Genomic DNA, 25,534 nt, shown 5'->3' with positions numbered 1-25,534 from the left:
TTGGCTATTCTGTTTCGAAATAAAAAGATGTACACAATCGAAATCATCTTCGCAAGCAAAGGGTTACTATCTGGGGCCCTCCTCAAGATGAAAAAAAAGGGGGGGGGGGGTAAACGAAGGTTCATTAAAAGTCGTCTGGACTATAGACAGGCGCCTTCACGATATAACAAGATCTAAATCCCATTTCGAATCGGCCAGAAAGAACAACGAAAAAAGCATCCGCGGAAATAAGAAACTTTACAGTAGATTAAAAGTATGTAGAATGAAATAAGTGGTGAAATTACAATGTGTGCTTCAATTAAACACCCTATCAGCTTAGTTCTAATATCTATAAAATAAATTCAAATTATCGCTATTTTGAACATTTTTCCTTTGATGTTTTTTTGTGATAATTTTCATATCAAGCTACTCGCTTGAGATGGAAAATTATCGCTAGAAACTAAAGACGCACATGGCGTTGCTAATGAAATTGACATGAAATTGACAACGTCGTCATAGGTAAAATAGCGATAAACAGTTTATCATTGGTCATCTCAACTTGATTGCTTTTCTCGCTTTCGCCGTACAAAGCAATCATCAACAAGAAAGAAATATCATTCAAATTGACAGTATACCTTAATTTGTCTCACTTATGTGCTACATGTGATTGTGAAGTAGGATCTGCTTACCCTTTCGGAGCACCTGAGATCACCCCCAGTTTGGGTCGTGTTCTACAATGTGTAATACACATTCACATGGACATAAATTTCCTTTCTTTATTAAAGTTTCTGCACAAACATGTACATTTTGATATTAACAAAGAATACTGTAAAACTAGATGATACGCTTTATTTATTCATCTTGCCATAACATCTCCATAGTACAATTTCGGCCGCTCTGTATACAGTTTGGAACTGGCTAGCCTTCCAATTTCATTTGCAAAGTTTATACACATTATTTCATTCAAATGTTATCTTGTATTTACTGTCTTTCATTTCTTCTTTGTACTGAGCATCAAATTTCTCATTCTGTGCGACCGTAAAATGGTTTTTCCAATCTCCTATTTCACCTGAAAATAAGTTTAACATTATTATAAGCAAGAGGTACGAATACTCCCCACCTGTGTTTGGGTAGAAAACTGACAAAAGCGTGTGCATTTTGAATATAAGGAATTTACATAATTATATAACATTTAGTAATTTCTCCATTTTGCGTTATCAACTTTCTGAATTTAGCTTAAACAAATACAGGAGTTACACCTTTTTCGATTTAAGTACTTGCAATTTAGTATATAAACAGTTAAAAAAAAAAACTTTTTTAGAGACAGAAAGAAGCTAGTTGAAAGAATGTTTTGTTGATGGCGGATCTTTTATAGTTTTTCTTTGGTTTATTGGTGATAATTGTTTTCAAGTAAACTTATGCCGACTTAAAGCTTTACATATTGTAAAGATACCCAGCAGTCCTGTCTACTATTGAAGATTGAATGCCGATTTCTAGATCTTTTTGCTGTATTTATATTGTTGGCGTTCGGCCTCATTGACGTATATGTCACATCTCCCTTTGTTCACTTTGAAGTTGCTGTATTTCACTTTCTAACCTCATTTAGAAAGCCAATATCTAAGTCACGCTTACCAGTTTAGTCACAAACTAACTCAAGTAGAAATATTTGCCATTTTGCAACCGGTCTAGCGTCAAAATCAAAGATAAAAGATGTAAATGGCAGACCAGAAATCTCTTGAATAATAAAGAACAAGAATGTGTCCAAAGTACACGGATGCCCCACTCGCACTATCATTTTCCATGTTCAATGGACCGTGAAAATGGGTAAAAAATATAATTAGGCATTAAAATCAAAAAGATCATATCATAGGGAACATTTGTACTAAGTTTCAAGTTGATTGGACTTCAACTTCATCAAAAACTACCTTGACCAAAAACTTTAACCTGAAACTCGCACTTTCATTTTCTATGTTCAGTGGACCGTGAAATAGGGGTCAAAAGTTTAATTTGTCTTTAAAATTAGAAAGATCATATCATAAGGAACATATGTACTACGTTTCAAGTTGATTGGACTTCAGCTTCATCAAAAACTACCTTGACCAAAAACTTTAACCTGAAGCGGGACAGACGGACGGACGGACGAACGAACGGACGAACGGACGCACAGACCAGAAAACATAATGCCCCTCTACTATCGTAGGTGGGGCATAAAAACAGAATGGAATAATTCCATTACATGTTCAAGATGACCAACCGTGAACAACATAACTGTCCAGGCGATCTTACATGCACAAACACGTAAATTGGTAAATCGAACAAATTATATACTTACCTTTCCGATATATGAACCCTTTGCCATCTACAATCACTGTGATATCAAATTTATTTTTCTGCATATTTCCAAATGATGTTTCTTTGGCAATCTTTTCTAATGTGTCGTCTGAACATGGTGTACCAAGAAAATCTGCAAGTTTCTTTATTTCTCTAACAGGATCCTAGAGTAGACCAGTAATGATATAGAAAATAATGTATAATCAAGTTGGATGTACTAAAGGTATTTTTATGCGTATGTTAAACTAATTAATGAATAAATGAATACTTTATCAAAAAAGCATTAATTATACTATTAAAAGCAACGAAAACATATTAACAACACGACAGAGAGCTATAGCTACAAATACATAAATAGCTTAATAGGAAAACTTGAAATAAGAAAATAAGCAGCATCAAGTAAAATAATATGATCTGATTGACCATGCATATTTACACAATTTCTTTAGAAGTAAGACAGACTTTAAAATTTATTGAAATAAATACTGAATTTTGTAGTGCTTAGTCAAGACCAAAATAAAATTGGCCAAAAATTAGGCCCTATTGATCTATAGGTTAGAATTTTCCTTAAAAAAATTAAACCATGAATTAACTATGTCAGTTACTCCTAAATGTGTTGTAAAAGTTAACTGTTGTTTAAAAAAAATAATATTTATATGGTAATATTTTGGAGTAACATAAGTGAGGTGAGTTGAGAGTTTTTTTTGCTCAGTTTTGAGGTCTTACTTTGACTGAGATGAAGCAATAAAAGCGCTGTTCCTTCTTGGCATATTTTTTTGGTTGTGCATTTACTGATTTTGTGTCATGGATGAATACCCCATATCCGTTGTTTTTCTTTTAATTATCAAAAGAAATGTTGTTTCATTTTTTTCATTCAATAATGTTCAAAATATAACGAAAACTGAAATGTTCCGGTCACATCCTCTCATTAGTCTAAAGTTGAATAGATGTATTTTGAGGAAAGCTGCAACACTAAAGCCTAAATCCAAGCATTCATATTTTCTTCATTTGGAGTTGATGAAAGTTCGTGAAAAAATATTTAAGAGGGTAATGATAATGCTCTATTTTGACTATCCTAACCTCTTTTAGGAGCTACCATTTGATTTGTGGAGGTGGTGCTAAGATGAAAAAGAAATTACTGTGTTTTTTTCAGTTGTTATCTCTGTCCTGCCTTTTTATAGTTCACTATATTTTTATGAAGATAGTTGACTACCTTTTTCATATCTTCATAATAACAGGTAAACATCGTCTCTGGAAAGTCGCTTGCTGCTCGTTCCATTTCTAACGCATAGTTATACCATGATCCATAAGGCACTATGGAGTATACAATATACATTTTGTTTTTAAATACATCAAAATATATCGACCTTGATATATCTTTAAAGTATAGGGAAATAAATAAAAAACTATTGATATGTTTGCAGTGAATTATTTAGTTTTAAGAATTATAATATATACTGGATTCTAACTAAAGTAGCCTTTCAGAACTAAAAGATTAATGTTGATCACTTCATTGAACACAAAAAGAGAAAAAGAAAAGAAAAAGAATAAGAAAAGAATATTCAGCCTGTCAAGACCAAGTCAAACAAACATATATTTCAAACTAACTTAAAGATTGTTTTTTGTTATCGGACCCGGAGTAAAGTAATGGGTATCCAGTAGTCCAATCGGTGACTACTCGAGAACAATGACGTTACAAGGCAACTCATCATGAACATTGTGTTGATGAAAAGTTATGTTGACCACAAATACATTTAGTAGAATAAAATACTCACGTTTTCCGGACATAAACAGTTCAAAAAATTCCTCCCATGTTCCATCAAAGTTGACCATCACATCTTTTAAAGAGTGATAATAAGATGAAACACATACATCTTTAGGATTTCGAATCATGTGCACAATTTTGACCTTTTTTCTTTGTGTTGCTTTGGTAAATATTTAAATAGACAATGCGTGTCCATAATTCTTGGTGACGGAACACCTTCTAGCACAGACAAATCTTCAACTGCTTCTAACATGCTTTGTATTTTGGTATTGTTGTCTAATTCTGTCGTGTTTCTCAGTAACATGTTCATAAGTCCAATGTGATCCTAAAACGAAAGTATTGTTTTCTCTCACTTGGATCAGACATTTGAAATATTATTGAAATTAAGGAATATTGATAAAAAAATTATATATTAAAACAGTCATGGAAAGCCATTCACCTAACATATTAACTTTTAAATTCAATATTTTTTAAAAGAATATTGTTGGAAAAGAATTCAAATATTAAGAAAATTGCTTTTTATCATCACCTAACCATAACAAAGATTTATGATATGTCCAAAATAATAAATCCTACTTATTTATAAAATCCATACAAAAACAAAATACCCAACTTGAATTGAATATTGAAAATTATGATGTAAGACAACTAGTGCAAAACGGCAAACCAGATTATATCGAGTGTCCAAATTTCATATACGGTTTACACTCTATTTACTAGTAATTGTTCTTATCTTGCAATCGAAATCAGCTACACACATCATACATGCAGGCACAGAAACATTTTTTTTGCTATATATTTGTATTTGTACAGTCTTCTGTTACTTCGCTTCCTTGTTAAGTCAGCGCTAATGAGAATATTTCATTTTGTCTAACAATTTATTTTTTGGGTCTATTTCGAGGTCAATTTCTATGAAAAATTAGACAAACTATTTGGATTTAAATAACTAAAAGATTCCAGTGCCAGTAGTAAATTGTAGGATATTTTTTTTAATCCAAATATTATAGAAAAGTACTTGTATTGTTTTTTCCTGCAATTTACTACCCGCACTTGAAGCTTTAGCTTTAAAATTCTACCATTATTTAAAAACAAAAAGAGTTATAAATTATCAGTTTTAAAACGTGGAGTTTGAGCTGTTTGTCTTGACCACTATATGAAGCAAACGTCAGTTCACACATTTAGATTTTAAAACATAACTAATATTCTTCCATACCTGACTTTGCATACGTGCAGATTATTATATCTGAATCTCTAGATTTGACATTCATTATATCTTCAATTACATTCTTGGCTTCTTTTTTCCTAAACGGCATAAATGATGGATACGAAACTCCTTCAAATTCTGGCTGAGGAACCTTTTCAAGTTTGGCCAACATTTTCCTCTTCTCCTCTAGTTCCGACTGCATTTTTGTTTACTGCCTGTGTAGTTTAAAGTGTCAATGAAAAGCAAGTACGCTGAAATCAGAAAACTAGAGGCTCATGGGAGTCTGAATCACATAACAAGACAAAATAATCATAACAATAAAATTGAGAATGGAAATGCGGAATGTGTCAAAGAAACAACAACCCGACCTAAGAACAGATAACAGCCGAAGTCCAACAATGGGGCTCCAACACAGCAAGAAAACTCCGCACCCGGAGACGGACATCAGCTGGCCCCTAAAACTAGAGGCTCTTAAGAGCCTGTGTCGCTCACCTTGGTCTATTTGAATATTAAACAAAGGAAGCAGATGGATTCATGACAAAATTGTGTTTTGGTGATGGTGATGTGTTTGTACGTCTTACTTTACTGAACATTCTTGCTGCTTACAGTTATCTCTATCTATAATGAACTTGGCCCAGTAGTTTCAGTGGAAAATGTTAGTAAAAGTTTACAAATTTTTTAAAAATTGTAAAAAATTGACTATAAAGGACAATAACTCCTTAGGGGGTCAATTGACCATTTCAGTCATATTGACTTATTTGTAAATCTTACTTTGCTGTACATTATTGCTGTTTAAAGTTTATCTCTATCTATAATAATATTCAAGATAATAACCCAAAACAGTAAAATTTCCTTAAAATTACCAATTTAGGGGCAGCAACCCAACAACGGGTTGTCAGATTAATCTGAAAATTTCAGGGCAGATAGATTTTGACCTGATAAACAATTCCACCCATGTCAGATTTGCTCTAAAGGCTTTGGTTTTTGAGTTATAAGCCAAAAACTGCATTTGACCCCTATGTTCTATTTTTAGCCATGGCTGCCATCTTGGTTGGATGGCCGGGTCACCGGACACATTTTTAAAACTAAATACCCCAAAGATGATTGTGGCCAAGTTTGGATTAATTTGGCCCAGTAGTGTCAGAAGAGAAGATTTTTGTAAATGATTACTAATCTTTACGAAAAATGTCTAAAAATTGACTATAAAGGTCAATAACTCCTAAAGGGGTCAACTGAACATTTCGGTCATGTTGACTTATTTGTAAATCTTACTTTGCTGAACATTATTGCTGTTTACAGTTTATCTCTATCTGTAATAATATTCAAGATAATAACCAAAAACAGCAAAAATTCACTAAAATTACCAATTCTGGGGCAGCAACCAAACAACGGGTTGTTTGATTCATCTGAAAATTTCAGGGCAGAAAGATCTTGACCTGATAAACAATTGTACCCCTGTCAGATTTGCTCTAAATGGTTTTTGAGTTATAAGCCAAAAACTGCATTTTACCCCTATGTTCTATTTTTCGCAATGGCGGCCATCTTGGTTGGTTGGCCGGGTCACGCCACACATTTTTAAAACTAGATACCCCAATGATGATTGTGGCCAAGTTTAGTTTAATTTGGCTCAATAGTTTCAGAGGAGAAGATTTTTGTAAAAGCTAACGACGGACGACGACGGACGACGGACGCCAAGTGATGAGAAAAAATGTGTACTAGCTCTGTGAAAATGAACGTCACACTAAAATTCCAAAACATAAATAAACTTAAAAGAATCAACAAAGGACCAGAGGCTCCTGACTTTGGCAAGACGCAAACATGCTGCGGGGTTTAACATGTTTTGTGAGACTTCAATCCTCCCCTATACCTCTAGCCAAAGTAGAATAAAAAAACATACAGCAATACTCATAGTAAAACTGAATCAGATATTTTTCAGAATAGGTAACAAAAGAATTTAAACAAAACTAGAGGCTCTAAAGAGCCTGTGTCGCTCACCTTGGTCAACAAAGGACACAGATGGATTCATGACAAAATTGTGTTTTGGTAATGGTGATTTGTTTTTAGATTTTACTTTACTTAACATTCTTGCTGCTTACAATTATCTCTATCTATAATGAACTTGGCTCCGTAGTTTCAGTGGAAAATGTTAGTGAAAATCTACAAATTTTTGAAAATTGTTAAAAATTGACTATGAAGGGCAATAACTCCTTAGGGGGTCAATTGACCATTTTGGTCGTGTTGACTTATTTTTAGGTCTTACTTTACTGAACATTATTGCCGTTTACAGTTTATCTCAATCTATTATAGTATTCAAGGTAATAACCAAAAACTGCAAAATGTCCTTAAAATTATCAATGCAGGGGCAGGAACCTAACAACAGGTTGTCCGATTCATCTGAAAATTTCAGGGCTGATAAATCTTGACCTGATAAACAATTTTCCTCCTGTCAGATTTGGTCTAAATACTTTGGTTTTTGAGTTATAAGCCAAAAACTGCATTTTATCCCTATGTTCTATTTTTTTAAATGGCGGCCATCTTGGTTGGTTGGCCGGGTCACGCCACACATTTTTAAAACTAGATACCCCAATGATGATTGTGGCCAAGTTTAGTTTAATTTGGCACAATAGTTTCAGAGGAGAAGATTTTTGTAAAAGTTAACGACGGACGACGACGGACGACGGACGCTAAGTGATGAGGAAAAATGTGTACTAGCTCTGTGAAAATGAACGTCACACTAAAATTCCAAAACATAAATGAACTAAAAAGAATCAACAAAGGACCAGAGGCTCCTGACTTTGGCAAGGCGCAAACATGCTGCGGGGTTTAACATGTTTTGTGAGACTTCAATCCTCCCCTATGCCTCTAGCCAAAGTAGAATAAAAAAACGTACAGCAATACTCATAGTAAAACTGAATCAGATATTTATCAGAATAGGTAACAAAAGAATTTAAACAAAACTAGAGGCTCTAAAGAGCCTGTGTCGCTCACCTTGGTCAACAAAGGACACAGATGGATTCATGACAAAATTGTGTTTTGGTAATGGTGATTTGTTTTTAGATTTTACTTTACTTAACATTCTTGCTGCTTACAATTATCTCTATCTATAATGAACTTGGCTCCGTAGTTTCAGTGGAAAATGTTAGTGAAAATCTACAAATTTTTTGAAAATTGTTAAAAATTGACTATGAAGGGCAATAACTCCTTAGGGGGTCAATTGACCATTTTGGTCGTGTTGACTTATTTTTAGGTCTTACTTTACTGAACATTATTGCCGTTTACAGTTTATCTCAATCTATTATAGTATTCAAGGTAATAACCAAAAACAGCAAAATGTCCTTAAAATTATCAATTCAGGGGCAGGAACCTAACAACAGGTTGTCCGATTCATCTGAAAATTTCATGGCTGATAGATCTTGACCTTATAAACAATTTTAACCCGGATTAGATTTGGTCTAAATGCTTTGGTTTTTGAGTTATAAGCCAAAAACTGCATTTTACCCCTATGTTCTATTTTTAGCCATGGCGGCCATCTTGGTTGGGTGGCCGAGTTACCAGACACATTTATAAAACTAGATACCCCAATGATTATTATGGCCAAGTTTGGTTTAATTTGGCCCAGTAGTTACAGAGGAGAAGATTTTTCTAAAAGATTATTAAGATTTACGAAAAATGGTTAAAAATTGACTATAAAGGGCAATAACTCATAAAAGGGGTCAACTGACCATTTTGGTCATGTTTGACTTTTTTGTAAATCTTACTTTGCTGAACATTATTGCTGCAATCCAATCCATCACAATTCAGTCACCTCTCAGTCATTACAGCTGAACGGACGTGCTGGGCCAGCTCTCCTTTACCCGCTATCTTCGATGAGGGTTTACAGTTAGATATCAACGACTTACTACTTAAGATGACAGAAACCAATCCATGCCGTACAGATAGACGTAGTAGTTGGCGTACCCGCGTTAACATGCACTCCAAAACCATTGTATCATGGGGAGTGTTATGCCGATTAACGTCCGAGGGCTGTATCCTAGGCTGTTGGGTGATACGACCTTCATTTCACTGCCTCACGGCTTTGGTCCTGATAATGCTTCCTGTCATCTTTCGAACTACGTCCGAGATCATCTACCAGTACTCCATCATCGAGGCTAGCGGGCTGCCAAGCTGACCAAACTGGCCCTGAAAGCAGCCGTTGTGAAGTAAACCAACATCAAAATAGTCAACAAACCAAAAACAACTCACCAAAACCAAGATGGCGGCCTACATATTGCGACCTCCACTACTTGTTCCTGACCCATGGCATCAAAATATGATAAAGCTCACCAAACGCCTTCGGGCACCGAGCCGACCGTGCGAGGGCTGTATAGCCAGTCAAGGTCGTTAAACACCACCATATATATACATTATTGCTGTTTAGAGTTTATCTCTATCTTTAATAATATTCAAGATAATAACCAAAAACAGCAAAATTTCCTTAAAATTACCAATAATGGGGCAGCAACCTAACAACGGGTTGTCCTATTCATCTGAAAATTTCAGGGCTGATAGATTTTGACCTGATAAACAATTTAACCTCCATGTCAGATTTGCTCTAAATGCTTTGGTTTTTGAGTTATTAGCCAAAAACTGCATTTTACCCCTATGTTCTATTTTTAGCCATGGCGACCATCTTGATTGGTTCGCCGGGTCACCGGACACATTTTTTAAACTAGATACCCTAATGATGATTGTGGCCAAGTTTGGTTAAATTTGGCCAAGTAGTTTTAGAGGAGAACATTTTTGTAAAAGTTAACGACGACGGACGACGACGACGGACGCCAAGTGATGAGAAAAGCTCACTTGGCCCTGTGGGCCAGGTGAGCTAATAAAAATGATACATAAATTTACAAAGGACTACTACAGCAGTTACTGACATGCCAGCTATACAGACCCCAATTAAACTGATTGAAAAATTATGTCTTTATGATATGAAAATCAAGCACAATCCCTCCAAACCAAAACGCGTGGATAATTCACCTGCTTTGTCGATCTCGCAATAAAAAATTAAAACAAGAGAGTACACACTAAAGTGTCTCGCTGACCATTGATTGTTCAGAGTTCTAAACGAAAGCGAAGTTTACTACGAATTTCACATAAACTTAACTTGATCCATGAAAAAGAGGTCAAGGTCAGATAAACCAAGCCAGACATGTACATGTTCACCTTTTTATCATTCCATACAACGAATATAGTTGACTTTTTGCTTACAGTGTACAAGAAACTTTATATTGACCAATGAACCATGAAAATGAGGTCAATGTCAGACGATATCTACAAGAGAGACATCAACTTACAATCATTTCATACACCAAATAAAGTTAATTCATTGCTTATCACGGGTAGTAACCTCGTCATATCGAGTAGGTTTAGTACAGTGATTTGTCATACTAGTTTGGTTAAGATTGACATGGTTAATTTATGGTACTTCCCAAAACAATTGCCTCAGTTCTATTCAAACGAGCAAATAAAAAGCAAATGAGATGTTTGAATCTGTATTTGAAGTCAAAATATCTACATTGGAATTGTTGTTTCACGAAATTAATGCAGAATAAGCAAGATATTGGAATTGCTATGGTTTGGTTAAGCGATTGATATGGTTCGGTTAAAAGTCTAGAAATTCGTCATGGTTTTGGTCAAGTTTGACATGGTTTAGATCGAAATTAATCTATATGTGTTTCACCTCAAAACTGATAATTTGTTTGATGGCCTTTTTATTAAACGAAGTTACTTATCAACCGCCTAAGAAGAAAAAAACCTTTTTAACCAAATTGTGTGGGTGTAAACGGCAAAGCGTAAATAAAACATGTCAGGTTACTTTTCCTACGATATAACATAAAAGTCACTGCACTTTTAAACCAGCTTTTGATATGATTTTCCAAAAAAAAATAATACAAAGCGTTGCTTCTGTTTCACAGATAATCTTTTCTCCATATGTTCGTGCTTTGTCTACGGGGATATCGTGAGCGGCATTCCTAGTCAAATAGCTCAAGACTACTATTTAAAGTTGCAAAACGTAGCAGCTAGTCAAAAAGTAATTCTTGTTTTTACATTTTTTTTTCTAGAAAACTATACATGATGATTTTTTTGTTTTTATATATTTTAAATTTTGAACCAGTTTATGATGAATAAAAGGTGATGTTGGGGGGAAAGGGAGGGAGGGGGTGTTATCGGCCTATGATACAGTGGTAAACGAAAAAAAAGTCACAGGAAAAAGTCACAAAATACAGGCTAGGAAAAAAAGTTACAAGAAAAAAAGTCACAGCAAAAAAGTCACAAGTCACAGCAAAAAAAGTCACAAGAAAAAAAGTCACAGCTAAAAAAGACACAATATATATTTTTGAGTAAAATTATTTATCAGAAGTATGTTGGAATGCACATGAAATAGTCACTATGTACATGCATGCAATGAATAATTAAACTGGAGTTTGTATATGCATAGTAAAAAGTCATAATAATTATACTTGTATCAGATCAATTATCCTTTTTTCTTTTCAAAATTGATTTTTTAACAAACAGGGAAAGCTCAATTTAATTTATTTTCTTTTATTTAATAATGATCTCAAGTTGTATTTCATTGATATGGTTACCTACCTAAAGGTCTACAAAAAGGGAAATGTGTCACAAGAAGCCACTAATCAATATCAACAGTCATTTATATTGAAGCTTAAGGAAAAAGCTGAACTATCTGAAAGTACTGAATATGAGTTAGGGTTCAAAAAAGAATTACCTGATGAGAGGTATGATTGAAAAATGGTTCTAGCGTGATTAGGAGTATCACATATCGGGCATATCCAAAGTGCTGATGAATTTCCTAACTTTTCATACATAGATGGACTTATATTTACACATGCAATATGACACCATTTATCGCAGTTATCACAAACAATAGCATCACTGTCACAGGTACACTCATGCGAGCAAATAGAGCAAAGGACACAGGATAAACACACTAGGAAGCCATATTATATAAGGTGTAAGGATTGATAGATAGGATATTATTACCTTTTTAATCACAAAGACTCTGTTTGCCGATCAAAACAAAAACAAACAAAAAAGTAAACCGGAAGTGGTTTACACTGTTTACATTGATGGAAAATAATTTTCCCGCCACTGTACAAATGTGAATCAAAAATTTACGTATACAACATTTTAATTTACAAGGAAATATCAAACATTTTGATAATTTTCATACACACAATGACAAATAAAAGCCAAATATTGATGTAATAGCAAGATCCGGGATTTATCAATGTGGAAAAATCTGTAAGTTCCAAATGTTTTTGAGAGCTGCAATTTAGACGTCCATTTCCTAGCACATGCGCACACATATACGTAGTTTTAGCCATGTTGCTCAATGACTAGTTTTATGTGTATTTTTTCTAAACTGTTTGTTTGTTTTTCTTTTCGTTTGGTTGTATTATAATAGTGTTGCGTGTCTGAAACAAAGTTATGAGTTTTATTGTCTCCCCTATTGGTATATTGCGTCTTGTATTGTCTGATAGCCGAGTGGTCTAAGTAGTTCATCTTCTGAAATGTCGTATAGACTTGTGGTATAGTTATTGGTAAATTTCTCTTATTATATATCTTTGTCTATTGACATCATAATGTTGACCACAGCGCACACAGATGTAGCGTGATTATAAGTTATCATGCTTTGACCCAACTAACATGGTTATTTCGACTCCGTCTTAATAATCATGCTAGTTAGGTCAAAGCATGATAACATTTTTGTGCGGTTATGCTAACCGTATTAGGTATATAATTAATGAAACGTTTAATACACAAGTGTCCTAGATTTCACTTCGCAATTTTAACATGTTAACTCCGCCCACTGACCTCACTCTTAATGTGTATCGTGTAACCTTATGATCTATTGATTTTCCTTGTAGTGCATAGTTCATGTGTTTTTGTGCCAACTAAAGATGGAGTCTGGTAAAAGACGATTTGTTGATACTAGTGATGAAGAAATTGAACAAAAACGTTTGAAAATGAGTGCTGACAAAACAATAAAGCAGAACATAGCAGCAGCCACTATTTTCAGGGAGTATTTAAAAGTAAAGAAAATGGATCCTAGATTTGAACAGTATGACACATTAAAAGTAAATGAAGTGTTGGGTCATTTTTATATAGATGTGCGTAAAGCTGATCGAAATGTCCACAAGTTTTCAACAACTGTTCCGTAACTATTGTTTATAAAAAAGAATGACTTCATTTTTAGAAGAACAGATCTGATAGTTTTCGAACACATTTTTATTTACCGTTGGGTTTAATGTGATCGGGAGCATTTCACTTTGTTTCATTCCATCTTATATTTTTTTTCTTATTTATATTTTTTTCTGGACGAAAACCATTTTTAAATCTGTTATTACTGTTAAGTTTGTATGATATAATACAGAGATGTATAATAAATATATTTTATTTGAATTTCTCTAGATTGATAAAGCCATTGATTGCGTCATGCATGTATAGATGTCAACCAGTGGAAATTTCCACACGCGGACAGGCTAACAAGTCAACTGGTCTTATGTAGGGCAATACACGAAGGTTATCACAAGACAGCGTGTACCTTACTTTTTTTTTTATAGCACACATGATTTCAGGTTAATAGGTTGAGCACATTGGTTAAAGGTCAACATATTACAACGCAATTTCTGATTGGCTACAGGTACATGTTTTGTAAGAAGGTTTCTTCTATTGGGATAATTTGATTGGGTTGTGTACGGCGAACATGGTTATTTAGCAGATTGCAAGGCAGCCAGTAGAATTCAAGTTTACAACTGCATAACCGCACAATGACATTTAACAAGGAATTCCGTTAAAACCGATGATATCGGTGTATATGAATTTGAAGAGAGGTGCAAGTTTTAGTTCCTTGTTGAAGGCAACGCTTACGGGTTAGAGAATTGCATTGCATTTGATTTCTTCCTGTATGTATTTTATTTTACGAAAACATACCCAATATCTTTTTGATTGTATCATATCAACAGATTTTGTCTCTCGAACTGAGTAAAGGTTGATAGATATTTTCAGGTGTGTGAACTTGTGCATTTACAGGTATATAAATGTGTATATTACTTCATTTCTTTCTTTTGGTAAGTTTTTGGGAAATTGTTATGCAATCCATCCGAATTATTTGCTGTATTCATGAATTATTCATTGCCATGTTATAAAACATATATTTTGATCTGCTAAGGGGAATTAACCATTGGCTATTCTTTTGCGAAATAAAAAGATGTACACAATCGAAATCATCTTCGCAAGGAAAGGGTTAATATCTGGGTCCCTCCTCAAGATGAAAAAAAGGGGGAGGGGTAAACTTAGGTTTATTAAAAGTCATCTGGACTAATAGACAGGCGCATTCACCGTATGACAAGATCTAAATCCAATTTCGAATCGGCCAGAAAGAACAACGAAAAAAGCATCCGCGAAAATAAGAAACTTTACAGTAGATTAAAAGTATGTAGAAGGAAATAAGTGATGAAATAACAGTGTGTGCTTCAATTAAACACCCTATCCGCTTAGTTCTAATATCTATACTATAAATTCAAAATATTAACACTGCAATCATCAATAAGAAAGAGATATCATTCAAATTGACAGTACTAGTATACCTTAATTTGTCTCACGTATGTCACGGTGCCACATGTGATTGTGAAGTAGGATCTGCTTACCCTTTCGGAGCACCTGAGATCACCCCCCAGTTTTGGTGGTGTTCTACAATGTGTAATACACAATCACATGGACATACATTTGCTTTCTTCATAAAAGTTTCTGCACACAAACATGTAAATTTTGATATTAACAAAGAATACTGTAAAACTAGATGATACGCTTTATTTATTCATCTTGCCATAACAACTCGATAGTACAATTTCGGCCGTTCTGATACAGTTTGGAACTGGCTAGCCTTCCAATTTCATTTGCAAAATTTATACACATTATTTCATTCAAATGTTATCTTGTATTTACTGTCTTTCATTTCTTCTTTGTACTGAGCATCAAATTTCTCATTCTGTGCGACCGTAAAATGATTTTTCCAATCTCCTATTTCACCTGAAAATAAGTTTAACATTATTATAAGCAAGAGGTACGAATACTCCCCACCTGTGTTTGTGTAGAAAGCTGACAAAATCGTGTGTATTTTGAATATAAGGAATTTACATAATTATATAATATTTAGTAATTTCTCCATTTTGTGTTAACAACTTTCTGAATTTAGTCGAAACAAATACAGCAGTTGCACCTTTTCGATTGAAGTACTTGCAATTTAGTAAATAAAAAGTTTTAAAAAAAAAACTTTTTTAGAGACAGAAAGAAGCTAGTTGAAAGAATGTTTTGTTGATGGCGGATCTTTTATAGTTTTTCTTTGGTTTATTGGTGATAATTGTTTTGAAGTAAACTTATGACAATTTAAAGCTTTACATATTTTAAGATACCCGGCAGTCTTGTCTACTATTGAAGATTGTATGCCGATTTCTAGATCTTTTTGCTGTATTAATATTGTTGGCGTGCGGTCTCATTGACGTAAATGTCACATCTCCTTTTGTTCACTTGGGAGTTGCTGTATTTCACTTTCTAACCTCATTTAGAAAGCCCATACCTAAGTCATGCTTACCAGTTTAGTCATAAACTAACTCAAGTAGAAGTATTTGCCATTTTGCAACCGGTCTAGCGTCAAAATCAAAGATAAAAGATGCAAATGGCAGACCAGAAATCTCTTAAATAATAAAGAAAAAACAGAATGGAATAATTCCATTACATTTTCAAGATGACCAGACCGTGAACAACATAACTGTACAGGCGATCTTACATGCACAAACACGTAAATTGGCAAATCGGACAAACTATATACTTACCTTTCCGATATATGAACCCTTTGCCATCTACAATCACTGTGATATCAAATTTGTTTTTCTGCATATTTCCAAATGATGTTTCTTTGGCAATCTTTTCTAATGTGTCGTCTGTACATGGTGTACCAAGAAAATCTGCAAGTTTCTTTATTTCTCTTACAGGATCCTAGAGTAGACCAGTAATGATATAGAAAATAATGTATAATCAAGTTGGATGAACTAAAGGTATTTTTATGCGTATGTTAAACTTATTAATGAATAAATGAATACTTTATCAAAAAAGCATTAATTATACTATTAAAAGCAACGAAAACATATTTACAACACGACAGAGAGCTATAGCTACAAATACATAAATATCTTAATAGGAAAACTTGAAATGAGAAAATAAGCAACATCAAGTAAAATAATATGATCTGATTGACCATGCATATTTACACAATTTCTTAAGAAGTAAATTAGACTTTAAAATTAATTGAAATAAATACTGAATTTTGTAGTGCTTAGTCAAGACCAAAATAAAATTGGCCAAAAATTACGCCCTATTGATCTATAGGTTAGAATTTTCCTTAAAAAAATTAAACCATGAATTAACTATGTCAGTTACTCCTAAATGTGTTGTAAAAGTTAACTGTTGTTAAAAAAAATTAATATTTATATGGTGGTATAACTATCAAAATAAACATATTTTGGAGTAACATAAGTGAGGTGAGTTGAGAGTTTTTTTTTGCTCAGTGTTGAGGTCTTACTTTGACTGAGATGAAGCAATAAAAGCGTTGTTCCTTCTTGGCATATTTTTTTGGTTGTGCATTTACTGATTTTGTGTCATGGATGAATACCCCATATCCGTTGTTTTTCTTTTAATTATCAAAAGAAATGTTGTTTCATTTTTTCATTCAATAATGTTCAAAATATAACGAAAACTGAAATGTTCCGGTCACATCCTCTCATTAGTCTAAAGTTGAATAGATGTATTTTGAGGAAAGCTGCAACACTAAAGCCTAAATCCAAGCATTCATGTTTTCTTCATTTGGAGTTGATGAAAGTTGGGGAAAAGTATTTAAGAGGGTAATGGTAATGTTCTATTTTGACTATCCTAACCTCTTTTAGGAGCTACCATTTGATTTGTGGAGGTGGTGCTAAGATGAAAAAGAAATTACTGTGCTTTTTTCAGTTGTTATCTCTGTCCTGCAGTTTTATAGTCACTATATTCGGTCCTGCCCTTTTTTGTTAGTTTATACTGACTTTTATGTTACTTAAATTGTCATTCAAATCTCATAGGTTGACAACGTAAAAAACTACGAAAGACCATCCATCCAGTCAACAGATAAAACCGGGCCGGGATCTCGGGTGCTCCGGAAGGGCTTATTGATCCTGCATCACTCATGACGGTAAAATTATGAGATTTGATTGGTCTTTCAAATTGGTTGACAAATGCTTACTTCAAAACTTGCTGTTGAAATTGTCAGTTTTATACACGTTTAATTTTTATACGGCGGTAAAATCATATTAAAAAAAAAATGACTATCACATGTATCACTAAAAGTTTTCATAATATTTTTATGAAGATAGTTGACTACCTTTTTCATATCTTCATAATAACAGGTAAAAATCGTCTCTGGAAAGTCGCTTGCTGCTCGTTCCATTTCTAACGCATAGTTATACCATGATCCATAAGGCACTATGGAGTATACAATATACATTTTGTTTTTAAATACATCAAAATATATCGACCTTGATATATCTTTAAAGTATAGGGAAATAAAAAAAAAAACTATTGATATGTTTGCAGTGAATTATTTAGTTTTAAGAATTATAATATATACTGGATTCTAACTAAAGTAGCCTTTCAGAACTAAAAGATTAATGTTGATCACTTCATTGAACACAAAAAGAGAAAAAGAACAGAAACAAAAAGAATAAGGAAGGCACTTGTTTATGATTTTATAATATTCAGCCTGTCAAGACCAAGTCAAACAAACATATATTTCAAACTAAGATTGTTTTTTGTTATCGGACCCGGAGTAAAGTAATGGGTATCCAGTAGTCCAATCGGTGACTACTCGAGAACAATGACGTTACAAGGCAACTCATCATGAACATTGTGTTGATGAAAAGTTATGTTGACCACAAATACATTTAGTAGAATTTATACTGCACTCGTTCTATTTGAGCAGTCAAAATGCGTTGACCGTATATTTCTATGTCATATACAGTCACTGACCTGATATCACTTTTCCTCATGAATATTTAAATACAAATTGCCTAAATTGTAATTAATTATTCATACGACCTATTCAACCTGTTATTGTTTCCAAAGTATACAACGACTCAAACTTATTTCTTTTGCAATTTTAGAAGAAAAAAAACATATTTCACTTTTTAATATTTTTGGTTTGCGAACTATGTATCATTATGTTTTATGCTTATTGTTGATACTTTAGTTTATTCTATCATCGATTGCAGGTTTCAACAGGTAGATGTACATCTCATTGTGCTGTAAATTTCTCCGCCTGCATGATATGAGATCTTTTTATAAAAGGGGAAGTTTCCCAATATTTTAATCAAATAATAACATACACACTAAACAACAATTGAAAAAGTACTCTTTTAGATTGCAGTATATAAACAATAATAATGCATTGACTTGACATATCAACGATATAAGGATTCGGACCGAAACGGGGAAATAGCTCGGCACAGCCTCGCATTTCCCCGTTTCTAAGCCTCATCCTTATATCGTTGATATGTCAAGTCAATGCACTATTATTGTCATTAAAATACTCACGTTTTCCGGACATAAACAGTTCAAAAAATTCCTCCCATGTTCCATCAAAGTTGATAAACATATCTTTTAAACAGTGATAATAATATGAAACACATACATCTTTAGGATTTCGAATCATGTGCACAATTTTGACCTTTTTTTCTTTGTGTTGCTTTGGTAAATATTTAAATAGACAATGCGTGTCCATAATTCTTGGTGATGGAACACCTTCTAGCACAGACAAATCTTCAACTGCTTCTAACATGCTTTGCATTTTGCTCTGGTTGTCTAATTCAGTCGTGTTTCTCAGTAACATATTCACTATTTCGTAAGTCCAATGTGTTCCTAAAATGAAAGTATTTTTTTTCTCTCACTTGGATCAGACATTTGAAATATTATTGAAATTAAAGAATATTGATAAAAAAAAATTCATATAGTAATCAGTCATGGAAAGCCATTCACCTAATAAATATTAACTTTTAAATTCATTTTTTTTTAAAAGAAGATTGTTGGAAAAAAATATAAAATATTAAGAAAATTGCTTTTTGTCATCACCTTACCATAACAAAGATTTATGATATGTCCAAAATAATAAATCCTACTTATTTGTAAAATCTATAAAAAAAAAAAAACAAACTAAAAAAACCCTTATTGAATTAAATATTGAAAATTATGATGATCAAATAAGACAACTAGTACAAAACGGCAAACCAGATTATATCGAGTGTCCAAATTTCATATACAGTTTACACTCTGTATAATTGTTTTTATCTTGCAATCAGCTACATGCATATCATGCATGCAGGGACATAAAACTTTTTTTTTCTGTATTGTATTTGTAGTCTTCTATTACTTCGCTTCCTTGTTGAGTCAGCGCTAATGTGAATATTTCATTTTGTCTACCAATTTATTTTTTGTTTTTATTTCGCGGTCAATTTCTATGAAAAATTAGACAAATTATTTGGATTTAAATAACTAAAGCTATTACATTCAAGTGCCAGAAGTAAATTGTAGGATAATTGTTTTTAATCCAAATAGCTGTTTCTAATAAAAAAAAAATATATGGAAACGTACTTGTATTGCATTTTTCCTGTAATTTACAACCGGCACTTGAAGCTTTAGCTTAAAAATTCTACCATTATTTAATACAAAAATGAGTAGTGAATTATCTGTTCTAAAACGTGAAGTTTGAGATGTTTCTCCTGACCACTATATGAAGCAAACGTCAGTTCACACAATTAGATTTTAAAACATAACTAATATTCTTCCATACCTGACTTTGCATACGTGCAGATTATTATATCTGAATCTCTAGATTTGAAATTCATTATATCTTCAATTGCATTCTTGGCTTCTTTTTTCCTAAACGGCTTAAATGATGGATACGAAACTCCTTCAAATTCTGGCTGAGGAACTTTTTCAAGTTGGGCCAACATTTTTCTCTTCTCCTCTAGTTCCGACTGCATTTTTTTTAGTGTCTGTGTAGTTTAAAGTGTCAATGACAAGCAAGTTCGCTGAAATAAGAAAACTAGAGGCTCAAGGGAGTTTGAATCACAAGACAAGACGAACAAATAATTATAACAATGCAATTGAATATGAAAATGGTGAATGTGTCAAAGAGACAACAACCCGACCAAAGAGCAGATAACAGCAGAAGTCCAACAACCGGGCTTCAACACAGCAAGAAAATCCCACGTCTGGAGGCGGGGTTTGTCTGACACCTAAAGAAAACTGTGTACTAGCTCAGTAAAAATGAGCGTCCCACTAAAACTCCAAAAACAATAAATAAAAAAAGATTAACAGATGCTCCTGACTTGGGAAAGGCAAAACAATTGCGTCTGGGTTGAGCGTGTTTTGTGAGATTTAAACCCGCCCTCTATACCTCGAGCCAATGTAGAATAAACAAACACACAACAGTACTCACAGTAAAATTCAGTCTGATAACAGAATAGTTAACGTAAGAAAATGACAATAATACACAATTTAACAATGGATTACTAGCAGTTACTGACATGTCACATGCGGACCTCAATTAAACTGTTTAAAAGATAATTTCTTCAACATATGAAAATCAAGCACAATTCCACCAAACTACCAACGAATGAATATTTCAACTGCTTTGTGTGTCTCACTTTAAAAACTAAAACAAGAGAGCACACGTTGATATGTCTCGCCTGATGTACTGACCATTGATCGTTGATAGTTCCAAAATGCAAAGTTTTACTACAAGTATCATATAAAATCAACACGATCCAAGAAAATGAGACCAAGGTCATATAAAGCAAGCCAGAATACACCAAATATAGCTGACCCATACTTACATGACCTTATACTTTAGGAAAAATGGATCAAAATACAAAAAAATAACATTGAACAATGAACCTTGAAAATAAGGTGAAGGTCAAATAAAACCTGCTAGACTTGCACATACATCGTAAAATATTTTGATACACCAAATATAGTTATAATTGCATACGGAATCAGAAAAACAGACCGAAACACCAAAACTAAACTTTCACCACCGAACCACGAAAAGGAGGTCAAGGTAAGATGGCACGTGCCATTTGGATATTTACACCCTTACAATCATTCCATACACCATTAATCTAATTTTAGAGATTTTCGACCAGACTTTAGTTCGACCCCTATATTCTGTAGACAAGACAGCAATGTTATTGATCAACTTTGACAAAAAACACAAACTTTATTGTTGAGATCCTACGGAAAAAGCAGACACACGTTGGTTTCAACCCATTGAGCAGTTTGGGAGGATATTTTAAAGACCAAACAGCCTATTCATTTCTAACCCCTTTCACCTTACCTGTACACAATCGGCGCAAACGAAAGACAAAATCTACGCAAGTGAAGAAGAAGAAAAAATAAAATGCAGATCGACGCAAATATAAGACAAAATCTACGCATGTGAAAGAATAAAAAAAAAAATGAAATGCAGAACGGCGCAAATGCAAAAAGTCGAGATAAAAATTTATATTTTATTATTTTTATTAGAACGAAGGTAATATATAGTGTAGTATCTTATGTGTCCATTTGTGTTAAATCTCCACAGGATATTAAAGTAGCGCGACGCATAATAGTTCCTCTTTTCTTGGGAGACGTAGCGTACCTACGTAGCGTACACCATGTTGGAATCCGTGAAAAACGCGAAATAGGACGTTATAATTTGACGTTTTTTCATTGCTAGAAACAACGTCATAGAGCTTTTATGTCACTACCAAGTTGCGTTAGCTGATGAGCATTTAAAACAATAGGCTGTTTGGTCTTTAAAGGGAAAAGTTTACAGGCGGTGGACGCAAAAGAATGACAAAAGATTTTATGCAAGACCTCCAGGCAAGGTGATCTAAAGCGTGAGAAAATTGAAGAAATGTGTAGTGATATACTTGTTCCATTCCTCCACAGTGATATTTTCATTAATACGAAGCTCCTCAACAATTCTAAACTATAATAGTCATGGAATACCATATTTTAATGTCACCGATTCTATAATTGTCCCGCTGTGTCATTTTGGTCGACGTTGACAAAATGAGTTTCCCGCCCGCTGTTAGGAACACTTTGGTCGTCAATGAGAACAGGGCAAATAAGCGGTTACTTTTCCGGCAGAAATATGACTATGGCTATTCTGTTGTTATAACACACGCAAAACCCGATGTTTTTGTAACACATGTAAGATAATTAACGTTACCAGAATCGTCACATGGCTTTTCATGACATTTGTACCTAGATACACAATAGCCGAAAGGAATCTTTATACAGAAGTGGGAAATACAGGTACAATATCCATGCATGAACGATAAGAGTATCAATCCCCTGTTGCAAAAATGATTCACAAGCAGCCAAATATGGTCCCAATTGAAAATACAAGTACTCGCAAGGCCATATCACACCATTTTTGCTCTGAATCTAAGTCAAACATTACATTGTATTAAGGAAAGAAAGAAATGTCGACAATATCTTCATTTGATCTATCTCCCTTTGTACACAATTTTAGAATGGATGGTTTATCAGTTATATTATGTAGAGGCGTGTAGGCATCATATTAACCAAGTTCTAATTTACGACCCAGACAAGTATACTAGTTATTAAACAGATATAGGATAGATGTAAACAATTAGTCCCAGTATATGTTTTTTTTAAATTAATAACTCATCGACCTTGGTATATGAATAATATAAAACATTTGATCAAAGATCCAATGTTCACCTAGCTGCACTATGCTGTGTGTACTCAAGAAATACAGACCGTACGGTGACCTAGTATGACTGTTAACTTCTGTGTCATTTGGTCTCTTGTGGAGAGTTGTCTCATTGGCAATCATACAACAACTTCTATTTTTTATATAAAGAGATTGAAATACATCTCACAGCCTGAGCTCACAGCGACGCGATTGTAGACAATATTCAGCCACCAAACACCGAAAATATAAGACACCCTACTCCCCCACAAAACGAAAACCATGCATAACTAGATTTAAAAAAAATATTCATTCTATATACCGATTACTTACCAAACAAATGGCAGATAATAATCGCACAAACTGAAGTACCCGAATGTAATGATTAATTATCCAAATAATCCTTCCGTTTATGATAATATGAATACACTGTCAACACAATGATTAAATTGTATTACATGTACATATTATTATATATTTCTTTGAGGCACAAGGACTCGGTAAGAAGATTGAAATATTGCTTATCAATGTTTTTCAAATTTCGCATTTTTGGTATCATTTTTTTTGATTGCCAGACAACAATGAAATTAAAACGTTGATTATACAAATAGACAGGAAATGCAACAAAAAAAAAAAAGATTTAAAAAACAATGATAAACTATTTTCAATCTGCTAATAAGCGAGTCCCTCTAACTCAGAAGGAATTAGAACATAAATTAAAAAATATGGCAGTGTTTACACGGCCAATTAGTTTTCTCGTGAGTACAAAAATACCTGTGCGCCTGGTCAAGTTTTAAGGGATGGCAGGAATCAAAATGTCTTTTTATGTTTCAGTAGACTGAAAACTAACCTTGATTTTGAGATTCTTTTTTGTCGTTTCCACAAGAGTGCCAAACACAACACCCGAACTTTATGTTTAAATCACCTTATATAGTCGTTTGTGTTATATTATGTTATGTGGTCAGACATCTATTGTAAATCGATACAACTCACTGTTATTATTACTCAGTAAGAACTTCTCATTTTTCTAAACTTGGATTTTTGTTGAGCATGCAACTTCTGTTCGACATAAATATGGGTATTGAGGCGACGGCGGTGGCGTTAACAAACTTCTTAAATGCTATATATTTCAGGAAGTAGATGATCTGGATTCTTGACACTATTGTATATATATACCTTGTACATGTTGTAGATGTATTTCTAGTTTGATTTATCTGACCTTCACCTCATTTTTTTGGATCATGTTAAGTTTATGTAATAGTTGTATTAAGCTTTATATTAAGGACTATCAACATAGACTCAATGGTTAAAGAAGTTGAGACATTTCAGTGTGTGCACTCGTTGTTTGGCATTCTGTGGGAACGAACCAACAATAAAAAAATAATCTAAAAATTCATCAAAATGTTAAAAAATTTCAATCTAAAAATGCGTTTTAAATTTAATATTGTACATGGTTCCTGTCATGTCTGAAAACTTAACAATGTGTACAGGGTTGTATGTACTCACTGAGTAAATACGGCGATATTTGTTAAAAGATGACGACAAACCTAGATTTAAGAAAGACGCATGATTGTGTGTAAATGGAATTTGTACGAAAAAAGGGGGGGGGGTATGTTTTTCTCCTAATAAAAAAGATATTTTGATCCCAAATTGTATGAGAAAAAATTTACTGTGGTCAAGCAGATAACAAATTAATGATCTGCATGATTCCTGATTTTTCGAATACCGTATATATATATAAAATAGTGCTAATTTAAAAAAAATAAATATATATATATATATATATATATGGTGATGGTGTTGTAAAGGTAAATAGTTAATATATTCAGAAAAGTACATACCCCTCCCCCTTTTTATGGAGCATGGACATGAATAGTAATTTTGGATAATGCTGAAAGTGAAGAAATGATGTACCGACGTTTATATTTCAATTAAAAAGGACAGGAAATATGTAAATAAAAATCAAATCTCACCAAAAGATAAAATCCCTAGCAACTCACCAATGCACGATTGATACTATAGATAAAAAGTGTTTGTGTATTACATGTCCAAATAAGCAACAACTCTTGAAAAACAACGTTCAACTTATGTCAGGCCTCAATTTTGGGCTAAAATATTTCTTTAATATATTACATTTCAACGAAGTTGCATTTTAAAAAAGTCTCAACCTTGATAACATTTATCTTATACTTGAAATGGTTCTATTGTTTTTATCAAATTATTAGATTCCTGATTTCTTTTCCAGAAAAAAAAATCCGTTGAAGGAAAATGAAAAAAATGTGTTTATTCTATAACTTACATTCACTGATTTGAGGCCATTTAAGTTTCTGAGGCTCTCAAATGTTCAGTCTTGTAAAATGTAATACTTCTTCCTTAAAACGTCGTACAAAGAAGATACAAAACAAAA

General features: G+C 33.3%; 2 protein-coding genes across 5 annotated transcripts; both read right to left on the bottom strand.

Annotated features, from left to right (window-relative positions):
• Positions 1–811: 811 nt before the first annotated feature.
• LOC139481147 (sulfotransferase 1B1-like) lies at positions 812–12,451 on the bottom strand. 3 transcript variants are annotated; one of them, XM_071264265.1, is made up of 6 exons: positions 12,321–12,451; positions 5,289–5,494; positions 4,086–4,400; positions 3,524–3,624; positions 2,312–2,474; positions 812–1,048 (listed from the first exon to the last, which is right to left on the bottom strand). In XM_071264265.1, the coding sequence occupies exons 3-6, from the start codon at positions 4,201–4,203 to the stop codon at positions 939–941; spliced, it is 492 nt and encodes a 163-aa protein (XP_071120366.1). In that variant the 5' UTR covers positions 4,204–4,400; positions 5,289–5,494; positions 12,321–12,451; the 3' UTR covers positions 812–938. The 3 variants fall into 3 exon arrangements, with proteins under 3 accessions (XP_071120366.1, XP_071120364.1, XP_071120365.1); XM_071264263.1 differs by having other exon boundaries at positions 5,289–5,530; positions 12,321–12,407; XM_071264264.1 differs by lacking the exon at positions 12,321–12,451 and adding an exon at positions 9,038–9,626 and having other exon boundaries at positions 5,289–5,530.
• A 2,686-nt stretch (positions 12,452–15,137) lies between these two features.
• On the bottom strand, positions 15,138–24,111 carry LOC139481145 (sulfotransferase 1B1-like). Of its 2 annotated transcripts, none has more exons than XM_071264259.1 (6): positions 23,978–24,111; positions 20,212–20,452; positions 18,960–19,283; positions 17,752–17,852; positions 16,175–16,337; positions 15,138–15,371 (listed from the first exon to the last, which is right to left on the bottom strand). In XM_071264259.1, the coding sequence occupies exons 2-6, from the start codon at positions 20,402–20,404 to the stop codon at positions 15,262–15,264; spliced, it is 891 nt and encodes a 296-aa protein (XP_071120360.1). In that variant the 5' UTR covers positions 20,405–20,452; positions 23,978–24,111; the 3' UTR covers positions 15,138–15,261. The 2 variants fall into 2 exon arrangements, with proteins under 2 accessions (XP_071120360.1, XP_071120361.1); XM_071264260.1 differs by lacking the exon at positions 23,978–24,111 and adding an exon at positions 23,461–23,584.
• Positions 24,112–25,534: the final 1,423 nt, after the last annotated feature.

The sequence above is a fragment of the Mytilus edulis genome, chromosome 7 (genome assembly GCF_963676685.1).
Source record: "Mytilus edulis chromosome 7, xbMytEdul2.2, whole genome shotgun sequence".
Lineage (NCBI taxonomy): Eukaryota > Metazoa > Mollusca > Bivalvia > Mytilida > Mytilidae > Mytilus > Mytilus edulis.
This window is presented reverse-complemented; position numbering and strand designations above follow the sequence as displayed.